Here is a 23,060-nt window from a genome sequence, read left to right as displayed (position 1 = left end):
GGGGAGGAGCAACTGCAGCGTCAACGCGTTTTAGGGGAGGAGCAACTGCAGCGTCAACATGTTTTAGGGGAGGAGCAACTTCAGCGTCAACGCGTTTTAGGGGAGGAGCAACTGCAGCGTCAACACGTTTTAGGGGAGGAGCAACTGCAGCGTCAACACGTTTTAGGGGAGGAGCAACTGCAGCGTGAGCACGTTTTAGGGGAGGAGCAACTACCGTGTCAAGCTGAAGGGGTGGAGCAATGCAGTGTCAACAAGCTGAGGGGAGGGGCAACTAGTGTCAGCAAGCTAAGTAGGAGGTATGTGCAGTGTCAAGTTTTAGGGGAGGAGCAGCTGCTGTCTCCACAAGTTGAGGTGACCGTATTGGACGCATTGTTTGTGGTAAAACATTTTGAGCCTAAAACACTTTACATTTCCTGGAGGACTAATTATTGCCGCCATAATTGCTTTGTGTGCAGAACAGGCGGCTCCTTTAAGAGAAGTGGAGAACGGATCAATATGTGATTACCATCATTCTATGCTAAGCCCCTCCCACAGAACAAATGGTGTCGGATTGTGGCAGACCAGCCATACACAGCGCAGCTCGCGGCGGAGAATGTAGCAATATCTGGATACCGTATTTTGGTGCGAAGCTCCACCCACTAAACCTTCATTTTGAGGAAACAGTCGCTACGAAATCCTATCGGGAATTTTTTTTTTATTTTTTTTTTTTTTTTTTGAAAGCCCTCAAAAACTTCACCCGGTGCCAAAAAAAAAAAAAAAAAATGTGCACAAACACATAAAGAGTAAAACAGAAAAACCTGCAACGGGCTTAAATAAAAGAAAGTAGGGGGGAGAAGGAAGTGGAGAGGGGAGGAGAGGAGAGTGAAAAGTGGTCATTGTGTGAAACAATGACCAGGCCCCTCCTGGCCAAGAATCAAAATAATTCCTCCGGTCCCGGCCAAAAGGCCCAGCCCAGGAGACAGGTGGGAAAAAAAAAAGTGTGAATGGTGCGGTGACCGTGGTGCCATAAATCAGAGTGGCCCTCGCTCACGGTGATCTTACGACACCCCTGGACTGCCACTCCAGGGGCACATACACCATGGGTTTCTTTTCATGCCCGACTCTCAGCTGGACCAGTGCGGCCCTCCATACCCTGCCAGATAGTGAGTCCTTCTAGGTCAGGGGGGTCTCAAACTGGAGGCCCTCCAGCTGTTGTGAAACTACAAGTCCCATGAGGCATTGCCAGGCTGACATTTACAAGCATGACTCCCATAGGCAGAGGCATGATGGGACTTGTAGTTTTGTAACAGCTGGAGGGCAGAATGTTTGAGACCCCTGTTCTAGGTTTTCTCGAGGAGAGCCGTTGTACGCCAAACGCAGCCTCCACCCATACTAACCTTTCCAGGCCCCCCCCATCGTGGTCCAGTGGATTTGCATGGCAATACCCTGATGATCTCGTGGTCAGGGTGAGGGCTCCTCCACCGGATGCTGATGGGAACAGCAACCACACCAAACCTAACCAGAAGGCCAGACCAGTGCAGCACCCATCCTCCACGGTAGTGCCCTTCTGGCCTGCTCAGACTCAAGCATTCACTGGCCTCCACGACCTAGGAGCGCCAGCGTGGCCCCTGATGAAACAGACCATCCAGGTACCGTTCCGCCAAAGGTTTTGCATAGCCCTTTCCCATTGGGAGCAGCACAGTGCCTCCTCTATCCACAATGGCCACCTTTTCACTCTCCCTCTTCACTATCCCTTCCCCACTTTATTTATTTTATCTTTGTGTGGTTTGTCACGTTTTTTTGTTGCCACTGCACGTTTGGCGAGTAGGGTGTCGGTCCTCGGGGCAACCCTAAATGTCTTGTGGGAGGGTGGACATAGGCCTTCTGGCTTGGGTCGTCCTCTCTTTGGGGGGGGTCTCCCTTCGGGGGAGCCCCTATACCAGTGATGGCGAACCTTGGCACCCCAGATGTTTTGGAACTACATTTCCCATGATGCTCAAGCACTTTGCAGTGTAGCTGAGGATCATGGGAAATGTAGTTCCAAAACATCTGGGGTGCCAAGGTTTGCCATCACTGCCCTATACCCTAGTACCTGGGTGGGTCTGTTTCGGCAGACCTTCCGGAGAAAGGCGGTCGTCCGGCTTCGGCTGGATGGGCCATGTATTGGTACCTCAGTCCCCGTCTGGAGCCTAATGCCCCGGGGGGATCAGGGTAAGGTCCTTCCTAGTGGAGGACAGCAGACACTCATGGCACATTTTTGTGTGTCACTCTTTTTTTTATGTGTGTGCACTTTTTTTTTTTTTGCACCGGGTGGAAGTTTTTGGGTGTGTTTTGCAAACCAGCGCCTCCTCTATTGCTTCTCGGCCTTTTGACTAAGATCAAGTGTAATATTTGTTCTCATCAGTTGCCAGAGGAGGCGCTGTGCTGCTCCCACAGGTGAGGGCTATGCGAATCCAATGGCGTAATTGTGCCTGGAAGGGGCGGTTTTAGCAGGCACTACACCAGGTCGCCCGACACACTGGGGACCGGTCAATTGTTGCGTCTGAATCCGTCTGGAAAGGGCGCGCCTGGTGAGGATGGGTGCTGCATTGGGTTCGGCCAGAGGGTCGGGTTCTCTGGCCTACTGGAATAGATTGGTGTAGTCCTAGCTCTGGTCAGTTATTCAGGAGAGAACACCGGCTCCTCTTTTGTGGGGGAGGGGGGAGTGGTTAATATCTCTTGAATGTGATTGGGTAGGAGTGATGGGACGCTTGAGCCTTTGTGGGGGGGGGGTAAGGGCTCTCCCCAAGCTTCCAGAACTTCAGGCCTTCCTGGCTGGGGTGGGGGGGGCTGCGCGGATTGGGCTGTTGGTCACGGTTGGGACGAAAACGCTGTGGTGAATGTGCCCATGAAGTTGGCAGTTCAAGGGTGCCGTACGATCCCGGTGAGTGAGGGTCACTTTGATTTATGGCACCATGGTCACTGCACCATACATGCCTTTTTCACACCTGCCTCTAGGGCCGAGCCTTTTCGGCTAGGACCAGGGGAAAGTTTTTATTCCTGGCCATTGTATTGCACAACTGTCACTTTCCCTCCCCCCTCCACCCTTTTCTTTTATTCATTTCCTCGTGTTTGTCACTTTTTTGTATCCTTTTGTATACGTGTTTTGTCACTGTGTGATGAGTAGGGTGGAGGTCCTGAACATCTTGGGATGGGGGTGGACATAGGCCTTCAGGCTTGGTTCACCTTCTCTCTTGGGGGGGGTCTCCCTTCAGGGGGGGGAGGGGCCCCACCGAGTACTTGGGTGGATGTGTGTCAAAGGTGGTAGTTACGGCGCACACCTGCTGCTAGTTGTTCTAATTGCAAATATTCATTAATCAATATGTTATAGACATGTGCAAAAGGAAAAAATTTGTTTAGTTTCGTTTCGTTTTAATTCGTTAATTCATTAATTTCGTTTAGTTATATTCGTTAACTTCCTTAAATTCGTTTTCGGATTTCGTTTAGTTTTCTACCGAATTCGAAAAATCGGCCACATTCGAAAATATTTCAACCAAATTCGAAAATATTTCTACCGGATTCGAAATGATTTCAACATGATTCGACATTATTTCAACCACATTCGAAACTATTTTGTGACCCGACTTTAGGGCCATGTATCTCGGGGTCACTTGGTGCTAGAGACTCCAAATTTGGATATGTTGTAGAGCTAGTATTATTGTGTTTGCATACCAAATTTGGGGTTTCTAGCTATAAGTGACCCCGAGATATGTGGCCCCAAAATCGGGTCGCAAAATGTCATTCTCTGCTCTAATAACTAATAACATTTTGCGACCCGATTTTGGCCGAATTTTGCATCTTTCGGACATTCGGATGCATCCGAATGTCCGAATAAAAAAAAATAACAAATTACAACGAATACGAAAGAAATATAACAAATGAATTTGAATGAATTCGACATGATTCGACATTATTTCAACCACATTCGAAAATATTTTGTGACCCGACTTTAGGGCCATGTATCTCGGGGTCACTTGGTGCTAGAAACTCCAAATATTTTTCACATTTTTTTGTAAGACTTTATCACGTATATATATCTTTATGTCACACACATTTCACACATAATTGGGTACATATATAACATATTAGGCTTGTGCAATTCGTTTCGTAACGAATCGAAATTCGGCCGAATTTTGCATCTTTCGGACATTCGGATGCATCCTAATGTCCGAATAAAAAAATAACAAATTACAACGAATACGAAAGAAATATAACGAATGAATTCGAATGAATTCGACATGATTCGAAATTATTTCAACCGCATTCGAAAATATTTTGTGACCCGACTTTAGGGCCATGTATCTCGGGGTCACTTGGTGCTAGAAACTCCAAATTTGGATATGTTGTATTGCTAGTATTATTGTGTTTGCATACCAAATTTGGGGTTTCTAGCTATAAGTGACCCCGAGATATGTGGCCCCAATTCGTGTCGCAAAATGTAATTCTCTGCTCTAATAACTAATAACATTTTGCGACCCGATTTTGGGGGCCACATATCTCGGGGTCACTTATAGCTAGAAACCCCAAATTTGGTATGCAAACACAATAATACTAGCACTATAACATATCCAAATTTGAAGTGTCTAGCACCAAGTGACCCCGAGGTACATGGCCCTAAAGTCGGGTCACAAAATATTTTCGAATGCGGTTGAAATAATTTTGAATCATGTCGAATTCATTCGAATTCATTCGTTATATTTCTTTCGTATTCGTTGTAATTTGTTATTTTTTTTTATTCGGACATTCGGATGCATCCAAATGTCCGAAAGATGCAAAATTCGGCCGAATTTCGATTCGTTACGAAACGAATTGCACAAGCCTAATATGTTATATATGTACCCAATTATGTGTGAAATGTGTGTGACATAAAGATATATATATATACGTGATAAAGTCTTACAAAAAAATGTGAAAAATATTCTAATAACCAATAAACTGCAAATATAAGTCACTAACAATATATGCAAAAATATTGAAATTATTATGTGCCTGGTGCACAATATTTTTTGTAAAGTGCACAATGCTCCTAAAAAAAAAACTAATATAAAAAGTGTTTAGTGCAAAGTGCTCATTACAAAGTGCTCATTACAAAGTGCTCATTATAAAGTGCTCATTATAAAGTGCTCATTACAAAGTGCTCATTACAAAGTGCTCATTATAAAGTGCTCATTATAAAGTGCTCATTACAAAGTGCTCATTACAAAGTGCTCATTACAAAGTGCTCATTATAAAGTGCTCATTACAAAGTGCTCATTACAAAGTGCTCATTACAAAGTGCTCATTACAAAGTGCTCATTACAAAGTGCTCATTACAAAGTGCTCATTACAAAGTGCTCATTACAAAGTGCTCATTACAAAGTGCTCATTATAAAGTGCTCATTATAAAGTGCATTGTGCTCATGAAAATATTCCTAAAAAAATAAAAAATGCTGAAGAAACAAAACAAAACAAAAAGGTGCTGCTTGCTCTTAGAAATATAATTACACTCTTTATGCGATTATAAAAATCGCTAAGTGGAGGCATGCAGAAAACGAATTGAAAAAAGAATTGAAAAAAAAAAAAAAATTAATGAGTCCAACGCCAGAAAACCACAAACCATAAAGTATCAGTAGAACTCCAATAAAACTTCAATAAAAATCCAATAAAATCCAAAAAATCCAATAAAAAGTTCTTCTTAAACAAAAGTTCTTCTTGAACCAAAGTGACAATGTGCTTCAGGATTCCTGGATAGCAACCGGTGCGATTGTGATGTAAAAGACAATAATCCGCACTCGCCAGCTCCCCATCCCCCCTTATGGGGTTAATGCTCCTTCACAGTGTGAGCCCCTGTGTCGCTAGGCTCAGCTGGTCCAGTTAGGTATCCAGGGATTTCCTCATAGAAAGTGAGATGAGGCAAACATAGTGTGATCCAGTATATGAATTTTATTTAATTAATCATTAAAAAGCTACTCACACAATGTAGGATAAAACCGGCATTTCAAATAATCCAATACGAATCTCCGTCTGTTTGAATTCACCGCCGCTATGCACGAGTGGATACACCTTAGGCCACGCCCTACGCGTTTCGTCATCGGACGTCGTCTGGAGGCTTGGTTCACCTTCTCTCTTGGGAGTCTCCCTTCAGGGGGGCCCCACCGAGTACTTGGGTGGGTCTGACCTTCCAGAGAAAGGGGGTTTGTGTGGTTTTCGGCCAGATGGACCCAAGTGAAGTCCCCATCAGTCCCCCGTCTGGAGCCTCACGCCCCGGGGGGGGGGGGGGGGGGATCAGGGTAAGGTCCTTCCTAGTGGACACCCGTTGCACGCTTTGTGTCACTCTTTAGGTGTGTGCACTTTTTTTTTTTTTTGGCACCGGGTGGAGTTTTTGGGTGTGTTTTCACACGCCACGGGCTTTTCAAAAAAAAAGAAAACGGCGCCTCCTCCTGGCAACTGATCAGAACAGATGCTACACTTGACCTTTGCCAAAAGGCCAAGAAGAAATCCAATCAGAAAATGATGAAAATGCCGGAAATTTATGTGATTTTTTTTTTTTTTTTTTTTTTTTTTTCGTTGTTTTGGGTTGTTAATGTGGATTTCCCCTTTTAATTCTCTGTGCAGGTCATTGAGCTGCGCCGGCCCATGGACTCCCGCCTGGAGCACGTGGACTTTGAATGTCTCTTCACGTGTCTCAGCGTCCGACAGATCATCCGGATATTCGCCTCGCTGCTCCTGGAGAGACGAGTCATCTTCGTGGCGGACAAGCTGAGGTAACCACTGTACCAAGAACATTGTAATGGCATTTTAATATTTGCATAACTCCTCCCACTGCTTGCATCGGGGGCTGAGGAGTACTGAGGACGGGGGGCTGGGATGATTTTAGAAATCTATGTAAAGCCCCCTTGCCGGCCCCTCCTACCAGCCTGTATTGCATAGAGAAGCACAGAGACCCGGTGATGACATCACTGGGACTAAAAAAAAAAAAAAAAAAAAAAAAAAAAGCAAGCTTTATTTATCTTTTTAGCAGGTTGATGAGCCACGGAAGGTAAATTATAAGCAGAATAAACCGTATATTTAGCCAGTGTGCTCACTGGGGTCACATGTCAGAGAAATGAGGTGTCTGAGCCCAGTGATTGGTGGAGATTGGACTATGACTGCGAGCATCGTCTCAGGACAAGGACACTTTACCCTTTGACCTCATTGGGAATTAGACTTTGGAGGGGCATTAATCCCAGCGCCATGTCTATTCATTTTTTTATGGCGTCTCTCGCTGTGTCACAATAGCAGCAGACGGCTCAGAGCCCATGTGAGGGGTAAAGACAACAGTTTTCATTGGCAGGCGGAATCCTCTGGAATCTCCGCAGCAGCGAGAGAGACGAGGAATGTTTAGATGAGTCGGTGACCCCGTCCCGTCCCATGTAGAGCGTCCCGATCCGAAAATAAACACCACGCCGAATTATGAACTGATCCGAGTTCCCGAACCGCCACGTCCGTGTCCCCGTATCAGGCCCAATCCTCATCCTCCGTCTTCTTTCCTTTTCTCTGTGTGCATGTCCTCCTCCTTTCCCTTCCCTTTCCCTTCCCTTGCCCTTCCCTTGCCCTTTCCTTGCCCCGCTTCCTTTTACACTTCCCCTCCTTTCTCATCTTCTAGCTTCCTTTTCTCTTTATCCCCCCCCCCCCTTTTTTTGTTTTTTTTCTCCTCTCACTTTTCTTTTCTGTTATTTTCACTCTTCCCTTATCTTTTTCCTTCCTTCCTTCCTTCCTTCCTTCCTCCCTCCCCCACTGTTCCCTTTTCTTTGATCTTCCCTTTCTATTTTTTCCCTTCTTTCTTAACTCCTCACCCTTTTTTGTTTCATTTTTATGTTCGCTATTTCCCTTTCTATTTTGCCTCTTCCTCTTTTTTTCTCACCTTTTGTCTTGCATTGTATTTTTCCTTTTTTTTTTTCCTTTTTCCTTTCTCATCAGCCTTATCTTTTTCCTCCTTTTTTTATTTTTTATTTTTTTTTTCACAGTTCTTTTCTCCTCTTCATTCCCTTTTTTATATTTATCCTAACCCACGCCTTTCTTCCCCTCATTTGCCTTTCATTTCTCCTCTTTCCTTTCTGTTATCCTCATCCTTTCCCTTACCGTTCTATTAACCCCTTCTTTGCCTTCTCTCTTTTTCCTTTCTTTTCTGCTTATTTTTTCCTTACCCTTCCCTCTCCTTTATCCTCAGTGTTGGGGGTTTTTTTTCCTTCTTTTCCTTTCCCTTATCCCCTTCCTTTATTACACCTTTCTCCTAACTCCTTCCCTCCCCTCCTTTCTTTCCTGCTTCTCTTTTTTTCCCTTTCCTTTCTCTTCACCCCTTTTCTTTCCATTTCCTTTCATTTCTTTTCCTTTCTACTCTACCTTTCCCTTCTTTTGCTTTCTTTTGACTCCTCACCTTTTTGTTTCCCTTTCTATTTTTCCTTGTCTTGCATTGTCTTTTTGCTCTTCTTTTACACGTCCTTTCTCGTTTTCGCTTCCCCTTTTTTCTCCTTTTTGCTTTCCTGTTCCTTTTTTCTAACCCATTCCTCCCTTTTTCTTTCCTCTCTCCTTGCCCTTTCCTTATCATTTTACTCTACCTTTGCCCCCTTTTTTTTTTCCTCCTCCTTCTTTCTTTCCCTTTATTGACTCCTCATCCTTCCTTCCCTTTCTGCTCACAATTTCCTTTTCCTTTTCTATTTTATACTTCTTCACTTTTTTATACTCTTTTTTTTTTTTTTTTTTTCTCTTTACACTTTCAATTATCCCCACCCTTTCCCTTACCTTTTTCCTAACCCCTTCTTTCTTTCCTTTCCCTTCACACTGTTCTTGTCTACTCCTCCTTTTTCCCTTCCCTTTATCCTCAGCCTTTTGCTTTATTTTCTTCTTGCCCTTTCCTTTACTACCTTTTTTTTTTTTTTCCTTTCTCCTCCTCTCTTTCCCTTTTATTAACTCCTCACCCCTTTTCTTCCCTTTATTTATTTATTTATTTATTTATTCTTCCTTTTCCTTTCTTTTTCTCCTCACCATTCTTTTGTTCTCTGCTTTTCCTGTACCATTCCTGCGCTTTTCTCGTCAAACTTTCACATACTCCTTTTTTTTACATCCTTTACCTCTCCTTCTCTCTGCCCCTTTCCCTTTCTCCTCACCCTTTTCCTTTATATTCTTCCTTTCCTTTATCCTCCTCTCTCCTCTTTCATTTTCCTTTTATCTCATCTCCTCTCCTTTTCATTCCCTCTTCTCCCCTTTTTTCATTCCCTCTTCTCTCCTCTCTTCTCCCCTTTTTTCATTCCCTCTTCTCTCCTCTCTTCTCCCCTTTTTTCATTCCCTCTTCTCTCCTCTCTTCTCCCCTTTTTTCATTCCCTCTTCTCTCCTCTCTTCTCCTCTTTTTTTCATTCCCTCTTCTCTCCTCTCTTCTTCTCTTTTTTTCATTCCCTCTTCTCTCCTCTCTTCTTCTCTTTTTTTCTCTCTTCTCTTCTCCTCTTTCCTTTTCTCTCTTCTCTTCTCCTCTTTCCTTTTCTCTCTTCTCCTCTCCTCTTTCCTTTTTCTCTCTTCTCCTCTCATCTTTCCTTTTTCTCTCTTCTCCTTTCTATTTCTCTCCTCTTCTCCTTTCCTCCTTTCTATTTTTCTCTTCTCTTCTTCTCCTCTTTCCTTTTTTTTCTCTTCTCCTCTCCTCCTTTCTATTCCTCTCTTCTCCTCTTCTCCTCCTTTCTACTCCTCTCTTCTACTCTCCTCCTTTTCACTCCTCTCTTCTCTTCTCCCTTTCTCCCTTTCTCTCTTCTCTTCTCCTCTTTCCTTTTCTCTCTCTCTCTCTCTCTCTCTCTCTCTCTCTCTCTCTCTCTCTCCTCTCCTCTGCTCTCTCCTCTCCCCCCAGTCTGTCTCACACATCCATCTTGTGCACTGCAGACCTCTACATCTGGTCGGGGGTTGTGACTCACTGACTGGGCCTGTATACTTCTATATGATGATGTTATTCTTAGTGAGGTCTCTGCAGAGCTCAGTCTGTGGAAGGAGTGATGGTCATATGGACTCCATACATTGACCCCCCCCCCCCCCCCCGCCCCTCCTAGCACAGCAGGTCACTGTATTCCGGGATCCATGCGGACGCAGAGCGTGGGAACTGACCGCACACAGACATTGTCGATCACCATCCCTGTCTGAGACCAGCACTGTGTGCGGCACGGAATCCTCTCCGCCCCCCCAATGGGGACACAGATAGCAATAAAGGCCCGACAGAGGATCCAACCCCTGCTACACCCCACACAGATATCTGTCACTGTAATGAGGACAGTTCTGCCTTTGTGAGCCCAGAACAGCGATAAGAACAGAGAACAGCAGCTGCGTAATTATTCTAGTTCATGAAAAGTTCAGTGTAGGGAATGATTTCACAAATTCTAACAAATGACCCGATCCGTCTCTAATAAACAAGCTGAGCGATGTGATGTGTGATCATTAAATAACATCAGAAGTCAGAGAAGAGCAAAAGCTGACATCTGATTGGCTGCTCTGAGCCTCTGGGGTATGAAAATCATGTCTGCCATATGCAGCTCCTCAACCGTGCAATCAGAGCTTTGCTGCCACCTCCAGGCGGTTGCAGGCATGACGCCTTCAGTCCCACGGGTGAGCTGCAATGGCTGACCTTGGCTCTCTCCGTGTAACCGCACGCCATCGCTTCTCACCAAGGCCTGGAGCTTCCGCCAAACGTCACATCATCGTGCGGCTGGGTGAAGAGCAGCTGTCAGGATTCTCCCTGTCTGGGTCTCCAAAAGGCTATAAAAAGATACATTTTATATAAAAACAAAATTAATACATTTTTGTACCAATTGCATGCAAAAACAAAATACATTTTATACAAATTGTATAAAAACGAATTTAATACATTTTATACTAAAACGAATTTAATACATTTAATGCAAATTTTATATAAAAACACATGAATGCATTTTATACACATTTTATAAAAAAACAAACGAATACAAATGTTCTACATAAACAAATGAATACATGTTCTACAAATGGTATACAAAAAACAAATTCAATACAATTTATACAAATTTTTATACAAAAACAAATCAAGACAATTTTATATAAATTGTATACATAAAAATGCATACCCCTTTTTTTATTTATTTTATTTTGTACAAAATCAAATGAATACAATTTATACAAATTTTATACAAAAAACAAATGCATACCTTTTTTTATTATTTTGTACAAAATCAAATGAATACAATTCATGCAAATTTTATACAAAATCAAATGAATACAATTTATACAAATCTTGTACAAAAACAAATGAATACAATTAATCCAAATGTTATACAAAAAAAATTGAATACAATTTTTTATACAATTTTTTTATTTTTTTATTTTTATACAAAAACAAATCAATACAATGCATACAAATTGTATACAAAGGCATACTTTTTGTACAAAAAAAAAAAATCAAATGAATACAATTTATACAAATTTTATACAAAAAAACAAATGCATACCTTTTTTATTATTTTGTACAAAATCAAATTAATACAATTTATACAAAGTTTGTACAAAAATAAGAGTACAATTTTTTTATACAAAAACAAATCAATACAAATTTTGTACAAAAATAAATGAATACAATTTTTTTATACAATTTTTTTTTTTATACAAAAACAAATCAATACAATGTATACAAATTGTATACAAATGCATACTTTTTGTTAAAAAAATAAAAATAAAATAAAAAGTATGCATTTGTTTTTTGTATAATATCTGTATAAATTGTATAAATAAATAAAGAAACAAAAAAAAATACAATTTATAAAAAATACAAAAACAAATGAATACAATTTATACAGATATTATACAAAAAACAAATGCATACTTTTTGTAAAAAAAAATAAAAATAAAAAGTATGCATTTGTATACAATTTGTATACATTGTATTGATTTGTTTTTGTATAAAAAAAATTGTATAAAAAATTGTATTCATTTATTTTTGTACAAAATTTGTATAAATTGTATCAATTTGATTTTGTACAAAATAATAAAAAAGGTATGCATTTGTTTTTTGTATAAAATTTTGTATAAATTGTATTCATTTGTTTTTGTACAAAATAAAAAATAAATAAAGAAACAAAAAAAATACAATTTATAAAAAAATACAAAAACAAATGAATACATTTTTTTTTTTTTTTTTTTATTTTATTTTTTTTTATACAAAGACGAATAAATTTTATACAAATTGTATACAAAAACAAATGAATAAAATTTATAAAGATTTTTATTTAAAAACAAATCTTATACAAAAATGAACGCTTAAGGCCTGCAATCTGCTGCCTTCAAACTTGGCGTTTTTTAAATCAAAACCAAATTTTTGTTTCTTATTTTATATATATATATATTATCTATCCTTGAATAATTTTTTTGCTCTTTCAAATACCTGTGAGCGCCCTGATTTTCATGTTTATTTGCTGGATATTCCTTACGGGGGTCTCCTGGGAGTTTATGAATCTATTGTGTGCGGGGATTAACTATTGCTTTGAATAATAATATTATTTTTATTATACAGGAAATCTTTAGCGCCAACAGTTTGCGCAGCACTTTAAAATAATATAAGGTGCGACAGTAGAGTTACAATACAATAAAATACAATAGGGTTAAGCGGGCTCTGCACATAAGAGCTTACAATCTAATAGGGTGGAGCAAGTGGTACAAAATGTAATAACGGTGGGGGATGAGCTGATAGAAAAATGAAAAGTGCAGTTGTTCGGCGGAGGCAGGGTCAGCTTCTCTGAAGTAATGAGTTCTCAGGGATCACAGAGTAGGAGACAGCCGGATTGAGGTAGAGAGTTCCAGAGGGTAGGAGTGGCTCTGGAGAAGTCCTGGAGACGAGCATGTGAGGAGGAGACGAGAGAGCTAGAAAATAATAATAAAACATATAGTAATAATAATGTCTATATAATAAAAGTGATTTGTAGAAAGTCATATGTAGGGTCACTGAAACAGTAATATATAATTATTGGTGACTCTGGTGTAACGCCACCTGTCCTTTTTGTCTCCAGCACCCTGTCCAGCTGCTCTCATGCCGTGGTGGCCCTCCTGTACCCGTTCTCATGGCAGCACACCTTCATCCCTGTCCTGCCTTCCTCCATGATTGACATCGTCTGCTGCCCAACACCCTTCTTGGTTGGTCTCTTGTCCAGCTCGCTGCCCAAACTAAAGGAACTGCCCGTGGAAGAGGTAAGTCCTGACCCAACCGCATTGAAAATTGAGCTAAATTCATATTCTCAGTGCCTTCTCACGCCTGGTTCTTTGTCGTTTTGTGGAGGAGTATAATGTGACAAAGATATAACTGATACGCATTCCTTTTTTTTATTGTGTTATTTTTATTATCATTTCCCTGTGGAGTTTCCTGGGAAGAACTCGGGTATGATGGGCTGGTCTCAATGGAACCGCCTCAGAGAATGTGTAAGAAGTTCTAGGACAGCTATTATCAACCAGGGTTCCTCCAGAGGTTGCTAGGGGTTCCTCCAGAGGTTGCTAGGGGTTCCTCCAGAGGTTGCTAGGGGTTCCTCCAGAGGTTCCTAGGGGTCCCTTGAGCTGTGGCTGATGAACCACCTATTTGATGATGCCTACAGAGTTCGAGGTTCAGCATCACTTAGCAAAGCCAGCAGGGTGACCCCAAATCTCTTTTTAGCTGTCTTTAAGGGTGGCAATCTGAGCACCACTTTAAGGGGGGCATTATTCCTATCGGTCACCAGTATCTGGGGCATTGTTCCTATTGACCCCTGATAAATTTGGTTTTCGTAAGGGTTCCTCGAGACCTGAAAATATTTTTTTGGGGTTCCTCTAGGGTTAAAAGGTTGAGAAGGCTTGTTCTAGGATGATCCCATTGCTGATGACACCGACTGGTCTCAGAGATGTTGGTTCTGATTCTATTATTGTTGGGACTATAGTGGATAAATTATTTTAGAGTTGGACCATTCTTGGAGAAGGTCTCGGAAGTTTTGGGATAATCTTATTATTGCTGGAAAAAATGATACTTGTGATGGTTTCAGGGACGATTGAATGGTCTCTTTATTGTTGGGAGAGGCTTGGAGAACGTGGGATGGTTTTGGAGACGTGAGGACAATCTTAGGGAATGTTCGATGTTCTTGGGGATGGTCAGATAGTCTCTCTTTCATTAGAACAAGCTTGGCAAAATTTTGATGGTCTCTGGGATGTTCAGATGGTATTTTTATTATTAGATCAGCCTTGAGTTATGATGAATGCCGATTGTTTGGATGCTATTGGTTATTGCTAGGACAGTAATGGAGAAGGAGCGATGGTTCTAGGGATGTTTAAATGGTCTCTTTATTGTTAGAACAATCTTGCAGATGGCATGATGGTTGCAGGGATGTTTGGTCTTCTTGTTGTTGGGACATGAATGGAGAAGGTGTGATGATTTTGGAGATGTTGTGTGGCCTTGTTGTTGTTAGGGCCATAATGGAGAAGGTATGATGGTCTCAGGGATGTTGGGGTGGTCTTGTTGTTAGGGCCATAATGGAGAAGGTATGATGGTCTCGGGGATGTTGGGCTGGTCTTGTTATTGTTGGGCCATAATGGAGAATATGTAATGGTCTCAGAGATGTTGTGATGGTCTTGTTATTGTTGGGGCCATGATGGAGAAGGTGTGATGGTCTCAGGGATGTTGGGACAATCTTGGTATTTTTGGGGCAGTAATGGAGAAGGTGTGATGATTTTGGAGATGTTGGGTGGCCTTGTTATTGTTAGGGCCATAATGGAGAAGGTATGATGGTCTCAGGGATGTTGGGGTGGTCTTGTGGTTGTTGTTGGGGCCATGATGGGGAATGTGTGATGGTCTCAGGGATATTGTCATGGTCTTGTTGTTGGGGCCATGATGGGGAATGTGTGATGGTCTCAGGGATATTGTCATGGTCTTGTTGTTGGGGCCATGATGGAGAATATGTGATGGTCTCAGGGATGTTGTGATGGTCTTGTTGTTGGGGCCATGATGGAGAATGTGTGATGGTCTCAGGGATGTTGGGACAGTCTTGGTATTATTGGGGCGGTAATGGAGAAGGTGTGATGGTCTTTGGGATGTTGGGATGATCTTGCTGTCAAGGCAGTAATGGAGCGGAGGGATATTGCCTTGGTTTTGTTGTTGCTAGGGCAGTAAAAGTAAGGGTTGATGATTGTTTTGGGGATGTTGGCATGGCCTTATTTTTAGAGCAAGTAATGGGGCAGTAATAGAAAAGTGTAATGGTCTCAGGTTGTTGTGATGTTCTTACTATTGTTGGGGAAGTAATGGAGAATGTGAGCAGTAGACTCGGGGTGTTTAACTGGTCTTGTTGTTATGTTAGGACCATAATGGGGAATGTTTGATCTCAGTGATGTTTGGATGGTCTTGATATTATTTGAGCAGTCATTGAAAATGTGTGATGGTCTCAGAGATGTTTTGGATGGGTCTTGTTGTTGTTAGGGAAGTAAAGGAAGAAGGTATAATGGTCTTGGGGATATTGGAATGATCTTGTTATTGCTGGGGCGATTATGGAGAAGGTGTGATGGTCTCAGGGATGTTGGGATGATCTTGCTTTTAGGGCAGTAGTGGAGCAGGGGATGTTGGCATGGTCTTGTTGTTGCTAGGGCAGTAACCAAGAGGGTTGATGGTCTCAGGGATGCTGGCATGGCTTTGGTTTTTTTTTTTTTTTTTTTTTTAAGAGCAATAATGGAGAAGATGTTATGGTCTCAAGGATGTTGGGATGCTATGGTTATTGTTGGGGCAGTAATTGAGAGCGTGCAATAGTCTCAGGGATGTTTAAATGGTCTTGTTAACGTTAAGGCCATAATGGAGAACGTTTGATGGTCTCGGGATGTTGGGATGATCTTGCTGGTAAGCAGTAGTAGATCAGGTGCGATGGACTGAGGAATGTTGGGATGGTTTTGTTGTTGTAGCAGTAATAGATAGAGAGGGTTGATGGTCTCGGGGATGTTGGGATGATCTTGTTGGTAAGCAGTAATGGAGCAGGTACGATGGACTGAGGAATGTTGGGATGGTTGTGTTGTTGTAGCAGTAATAGAGAGAGAGGGTTGATGGTCTCGGGGATGTTGGGATTTTCTTGGCAGATGAACTTGAACTTGAAATAAAAATCTGTAATAGCTCAACCAACCATGTGGTAGCACATATCTATGGAACTGCACTCACCATACAAACATGATTAGCAAAAAAGATTTATTGGTGTCAAAAAATAAGAAAAATACATTAAAAAAAATCATACATACATTAGCTTTGAAGCTATAAAATCAAAAGGACCATCTCTGAACAGGTGGTACAATTCCGCCCAAGTTGCAGGAGTTGTAAAAAGACTGTAGTACAGCTGGGATAATATCTCCGGATCTAAACAACCTATGAAGAGTGACTCAAGTGTTAAATCAAGGTTGAACTGATATTCAAAAAGGGAGGCTGAATGAAGTCAAACAATTAAAAGTGGAAGCTATGAGATGATATCAATGGTTCTCCCGACCTGCATTGGAAAACTGTGGATAAGTAGATGATTGTATTCGGGTGGAAGGTAGCTGTGAAAAAAAGGGGGAGCATTGCTGGGTAGCAGTGGTCAAGAGGAGGTGTGCAAGTGGAATGATAATTAATAAATATTGGTGTCCAATAAATGGTTGTAAGGCTGACTGGAACCATAAGAACCATAAGTCCTCCTTGACCTCCCACTCAATGTATCAATAAGAGTCCCTATGAAGAGCCGCTCTCACACCCCAAATAAAACCGCAAAATGAAGAGGTAATTCTTTCCAGAAAGTACTAGTCCTTTCCCAAGAATAGTAAATGTATTGATACTTATCAGCTTGTGATCAAGTCCACAGGTCCGGGATCCCGGGGGGAGTTCCTCCCTTGTCTTTGAAAACCGCAGTCTTGCAAAGTATGTAGAACCATATATGGGTCAAAGGCATGTAGTCCAGAGATGGGCCGTGATGTTCTTGGTATTGTTAGGGCAGTAATGGAGACGGTGCGATTTGGTCTCAATAATGTTGGGATGGTCTTGAAAGGGTTGTGTTAATTAACATTGATGATCTCTATATTATTGGGACAATCTTTTATAAAAGTCTCAGGATGGGTCTTGAGGATCACCCGTCTATACTGACCACAAATGCATTTCTTCTTTCTCTTTTTTCCTTCCTTCCTTCCTTCCTTCCTTCCTTCCCTTCCTTCCTTCCTTCCTCCCTCCCTCCCTCCCTCCCTACCTCCCTTCCTTCCTTCCTTCCTTCCTTCCTTCCTTCCTTCCTTCCTTCCTTCCTTCTCTCTTCTTCCTTCCTCCCTTCCTCAATCCCTTCCTTCTCTCTTCTTCTCTCTTCTTCTTCTCTCTTCTTCTCTCTTCTTCTTCCTTCTCCTTCCTTCCTTCCTTCTTCCTTCCTTCCTTCCTTCCTTCCTCCCTTCCTCAATCCCTTCCTTCTCTCTTCTTCTTCCTTCTCCTTCCTTCCTTCCTTCCTTCCTTCCTTCCTTCCTTCCTCCTTCCCTTCCTTCCTTCCTCCTCCCTCCTTCCTTCCTTCCTCCTCCCTTCCTTCCTTCCTTCCTCCTCCCTTCCTTCCTTCTTTCTTTCCTTCCTTCTCTCTTCTTTTTCCTTCTTTTTATTCCTTCCTTCCTTCCTTCCTTCCTTCCTTCCTTCCTTCCTTCCTTCCTTCCTTCCTTCCTTCTCTCTTCTTTTCTCTTCTCCCTTCTTTTTCCTTCTTCCTTCCTCCCTTCCTTCCTCCTTCCTTCCTTCCTCCCTCCCTCCCTCCCTCCCTCCCTCCCTCCCTCCTCCCTCCCTCCTCCCTCCCTCCCTTCCTCCCTCCCTTCCTCCCTCCCTCCCTTCCTCCCTCCCTTCCTCCCTTCCTTCTCTCTTCTTTTCTCTTCTTTTCTCTTCTCCCTTCTTTTTCCTTCTTCCTTCCTTCCTTCCTTCCTTCCTTCCTTCCTTCCTTCCTTCCTTCCTTCCTTCCTTCCTTCCTTCCTTCTTTTTCCTTCTTCTCCCTTCTTTTTCCTTCTTCTCCCTTCTCTCTTCTTCTTCTTCCTTCTTCCTATAATTATTGATATTTCAATATATACATTTTATGTCTGGGTATTTTCTCTTCATTGTGAGTTTTTTTATTTATTTATTTTATACAAAAATTCAGTACATTCTGATCAACAAATTCCATTATTATTTTTATAATTGGAAATAAAATAACAACGTTGATGGCAAAATTCCCAGAACCAGTCTGGTGGGAGTGGAACGTATGACCACCTTTCTTTTTTGATTTTTGTGTCACACTGACACTTGTGTAGATGAATGGACAATGAACGCGGCTCTTGTCTCCTCCCTATAGGCGCTGATGGTGAATCTTGGCTCCGATCGGTTTATTAGACAGGTAAGTGTTCTGTTCTCTGACCAAACTTCAACTCCAACATACATTTATCTCTCTCGCCAAACATACAAAATGCCATTTCAAAGTTCCAACATTTTTGCTGATCAAAAAAGAAAATGTAATGTGGAAGAAATGAGATTCTGTAATGATAGTTGTGACGGAAGTGGATTTGGGCGGGGGACCCATGGAACCCAGGATCCCTTGGAGAGGTTGGGAAACCCTTGTTTCAGCTCCTCTCATGTATAAGGTACCCCGTGTCTATTAGAGGCACAGGGTGACCGAGAAAATGATGGACAGCTACTAGTGGACATTGAGAATGGGATTTAGATTACTTCAGATAGAACAGTAATATTTGTCCACAATATTACTTAGTACATGGGCTTCTTGAAACATAACTAAACCCAAGAACCAAAATGTTGTTATATCTTGCAGCTCACCATCCTTTAAAAGCAAATACAGAATATACTTGTTGATCCTGCCAGAAATGCCATGTCCTGGTCACCTCCTGTGAGCTGCACTGAAGAATATCTTCCTTCCTAGCCATCTTCTGTAAACTATTGATTGCCCATCTCCTCATGTAATGGAGATGAAGAAATACGAACGTGTTTGTAGTTCATATTAGGAGAGCAGCCTAGGGTGATCACCATGGCCCCTTCCATAGATGCAGTGCAGGAGTGACGTAGCTACCCAGGGACAGGAAGTCCTGTATTCACACCAGGTTACTTGGAGAAAATAAAGCAAAATAAACTGATAAAAGAAAATGAATGCGGCCGACACACCGAGGACCAGCGATCTGCAATGTTCAATATTTTTGTATCAAAAAAAAATATATATATATCATTAACTCTTTATATCCCAGTCCAGTCATTGTCCTTCTATTGGCAGATGGATGATGAGGACGCTCTGTTACCCCGGAAGCTGCAGGCGGCTCTGGAACAAGCGCTGGAGAGGAAGAGCGAGCTGATTGGTCAGGACTCAGACAGCGATACAGATGAAGGTGAGAGGTCTATGTGGTCTATGTGGGCGATATCCTCCATACTGGATGAAGATAATCACTTTAATCCATGTATGGCCTCTTCCCTCCCATCTTCTTCTTTCATCTCAGCCCCCCCCCCCCTCTCTAAAAACCAACACCCCCCTTCTCCACCTCCATCCTTCTCTTCTTCTTGGTTGGTGTCGCCCCTTCTACCCTTCCTGCATCTTCCTACTGTTGGGTTCTACCAGTCGCTGTATAATCACATCTTCTATTTGCATTGCTGCATTTCCCTGCTTTCCTTCCCTTGCTGTCTTTCTGTTTTCTAACAGTCTCTTCTTATCTCTGCCTCACTGCTCTGTTCCCTTCCTTGGTCTCTTTCATGTCTCCAGTTGGGTTCTAACAGTCCCTGTCCTCCAGATCTTCCTTTGTCTCTCACACCCTCTTACTCTTCTCTTTGTCTCTCGTTGGGCTTTCAACAGTCTCTCTGAATTTGTCGCTCTTGCCTCCTTCCCTTTCCTCATCTGTCTCTAACAGTCTCTCTGTCTCTATCTCTTCCTTTTCTCTTTGTCTCTCACCCTCCCTGTTTTTGTATCTTCCCTGTCTCTTGGTGTGTCCATTTATCTATAACAATTTTTTTTTTTCTTTCTCTTGTTTTCTCTCTTTTTCTTCATACCCCTCCTGTCTCTGGTTGGGTTCTAACAGTCTCTCTGCCTCCATCTTTTCCTATCCCTGTGTCTACTATTCTCTTTTCCTTCCTCTGTCTCTCTCTTGTTGGCTATTGACTCTAACAGTCTCTGTGCTTTCATCTCTCCCTATCTATCTCCTACCCTCTTCCCCCTCCCCATTCTATCTCGGTTTGGGTTCTAACAGTCTCTATCTTTTTTTTTTTTTTTTTTTTTCGTCTTGCTCTCTCACCCTTCCTTTTGTCTCTTTCCGGTCTCTGGGTTTGGGTGTCTGTCTGTAACTTTCCCTTTTTTTCTGCTGTCTATCTCCACTTGGACTTTTAACAGTCTCTCTGCTTCCATATCTTCTACTCTCTTGCCTTCTCTCTCCCTTTCTCCATATCCCTCCTGTCTCTATTTGGGTTCTAACAGTCTCTTGTCTGTCTCTTTCTTGTCTGTCTCTTTCTCGTCTGTCTCTTTCTCGTCTGTCTCTTTCTCGTCTGTCTCTTTCTCGTCTGTCTCTTTCTCGTCTGTCTCTTTCTCGCCTGTCTCTTTCTCGCCTGTCTCTTTCTCGCCTGTCTCTTTCTCGCCTGTCTCTTTCTCGCCTGTCTCTTTCTCGCCTGTCTCTTTCTCGCCTGTCTCTTTCTCGCCTGTCTCTTTCTCGCCTGTCTCTCTGTCGCCTGTCTCTCTCTTGTTTCCATTTTCTCTCGGTCTCTGTGTGTTTTTCTCTCTCCCTCTCTCTCTCTCTCTCTCTCTCTCTCTCTCTCGCGCGCGGTCTCGGGTGTCTGTCTCGGGTGTTTGTCTCGGTCTCGGGTGTCTGTCTCGGTTTCGGGTGTCTGTCTCGGTTTCGGGTGTCTGTCTCGGTCTGGGGTGTCTGTCTCGGTCTGGGGTGTCTGTCTCGCTCTCTGTGTCTGTCTCGCTCTCTGTGTCTGTCTCGCTCTCTGTGTCTGTCTCGCTCTCTGTGTCTGTCTCGCTCTCTGTGTCTGTCTCGCTCTCTGTGTCTGTCTCGCTCTCTGTGTCTGTCTCGCTCTCTGTGTCTGTCTCGCTCTCTGTGTCCCTGTGTCTGTTTCTCGCTCTCTGTGTCTGTCTCGCTCTCTGTGTCTGTGTCTGTCTCGCTCTCTCGCTCTCTGTCTGTCTCGCTCTCTCGCTCTCTGTGTCTGTCTCGCTCTCTCGCTCTCTGTGTCTGTCTCGCTCTCTCGCTCTCTGTGTCTGTCTCGCTCTCTCGCTCTCTGTGTCTGTCTCTCGCTCTCTCGCTCTCTGTGTCTGTCTCTCGCTCTCTCGCTCTCTGTGTCTGTCTCTCGCTCTCTCGCTCTCTGTGTCTGTCTCTCGCTCTCTCGCTCTCTGTGTCTGTCTCTCGCTCTCTCGCTCTCTGTGTCTGTCTCTCGCTCTCTCGCTCTCTGTGTCTGTCTCTCGCTCTCTCGCTCTCTGTGTCTGTCTCTCGCTCTCTCGCTCTCTGTGTCTGTCTCTCGCTCTCTCGCTCTCTGTGTCTGTCTCCGCTCTCTGTGTCTGTCTCTCGCTCTCTCGCTCTCTGTGTCTGTCTCTCGCTCTCTCGCTCTCTGTGTCTGTCTCTTGCGATCTCTCTGGTTTGTCTGCAGTTGTCCTCTAACAGTCTGTTTCCCTCCCATAGAGGATAACACACTGAACGGGCTGGTTTCGGAAGTATTCATCCGTTTCTTTGTGGAAACGATCGGCCATTACTCCCTGTTCCTTGCACAGAACGAGCGGGGGGAGCGAGTCTTCCAGAGAGAAGCTTTCCGCAAGTCCGTCGCCTCCAAAAGTATCCGCCGCTTCCTGGAGGTTTTCATGGAATCGCAGATGTTCGCCGGCTTCATCCAGGACCGCGAGCTGCGGAAATGCCGGGCGAAAGGTGAGCTGGAGAAGGCGGGATTTCTGAGTGGCCATTACAGGGCGCTGGCCCTTTAATTGTCATTTTTTTTTTCAATGGCCTCTTTGAAGGGACCCCCCTGACTTCCATTTTTTTTTCTCTCTCCGTAGGACTGTTCGAGCAGAGGGTGGAGCAATATCTGGAGGAGCTTCCGGAACACGAGCAGAGCGGAGTGAACAAGTTCTGGAGAGGTCTGGGTGAGTGCGCCCCGAAATAGGGCACAATCTCTGTGTGTTCGGCACTGACCCCCCCCCCTTCCCTTCCCCCATCATGAGGTGTACAGCAATCCTGCTGCTTACCACTTGTGTCCAACACTCTCTGCTTGTGTGTTGTGCTCTCTAAACGGGGCAAAGTTGAATGTTCTTGAGCTATTTTCTCTTCAGGTCAAATGTTCTTCAAATATCACGGGCAGCAGTAAAGATTCATCACAAACATAGTGAACTGGGAAAATACTGAAGTATAGCCACTAGATGGAGCCGAGGATCAAAGGAAATGAATACATCTTAGTAAAAGGACACATTGGGGTTTATTTACTAAAGCTAGAGAGGGCAAAATTGGTCACAATTCTGCAGAGGAACCAATCGGCTTCTAACTTCAAATTGTTTAATGAGGTTTCACCAATAAAACCTGGAAGCTGATTGGTTCCTCTGCAGAACTGTGACTAATTTTGACCCCTCTAGCTTTAGTAAATAAACCCCAATGTAACAATTCTAGAGAATTCTGGAGAAAATTGGAAAACAAACGTAACCATCGCTGCTCGTGTCTCATTCTCAGTCCTCCTCTCCCTGCTCGTGTCTCGTTCTCAGCCCTCCTTACCCTGCTCGGGTCTCATTCTCAGCCCTCCTCTCCCTGCACGTGTCTCATTCTCAGCCCTCCTCTCCCTGCTCGTGTCTCTTGCTCAGCCCTCCTCTCCCTGCTCGTGTCTCATTCTCAGCCCTCCTCTCCCTGCTCGTGTCTCTTGCTCAGCCCTCCTCTTCCTGCTCGTGTCTCTTGCTCAGCCCTCCTCTTCCTGCTCGTGTCTCTTGCTCAGCCCTCCTCTTCCTGCTCGTGTCTCTTGCTCAGCCCTCCTCTTCCTGCCCGTGTCTCATTCTCAGCCCTCCTCTCCCTGCTCGTGTCTCTTGCTCAGTCCTCCTCTCCCTCTGCTCGTGTCTCTTGCCTCAGCCCTCCTC

The 23,060-nt window shown here is 43.3% G+C and overlaps 1 protein-coding gene across 1 annotated transcript in view; it reads left to right on the top strand.

Annotated features, from left to right (window-relative positions):
• The window catches only part of DENND2B (DENN domain containing 2B), a gene marked incomplete at its 3' end in the record, with an annotated part of 53,470 nt that extends 31,382 nt beyond the window's left edge, over window positions 1–22,088 (top strand). Inside the window, 6 exon segments of the mRNA XM_077453469.1 lie at window positions 6,613–6,761; window positions 13,041–13,218; window positions 18,330–18,371; window positions 19,254–19,365; window positions 21,634–21,873; window positions 22,002–22,088. Of these exon segments, the coding sequence (XP_077309595.1) occupies window positions 6,613–6,761; window positions 13,041–13,218; window positions 18,330–18,371; window positions 19,254–19,365; window positions 21,634–21,873; window positions 22,002–22,088 (808 nt within the window).
• Between the last annotated feature and the right edge of the window lie 972 nt (window positions 22,089–23,060).

This window comes from Lithobates pipiens, unplaced genomic scaffold, assembly GCF_037356315.1.
Source record: "Lithobates pipiens isolate NorthernLeopardFrog02 unplaced genomic scaffold, aLitPip1_a1.2 Scaffold_24, whole genome shotgun sequence".
NCBI classification, from domain to species: Eukaryota; Metazoa; Chordata; class Amphibia; order Anura; family Ranidae; genus Lithobates; species Lithobates pipiens.
Note: the sequence above shows the minus strand (reverse complement) of the source record. Positions and strands in the feature narration are given on the sequence as shown.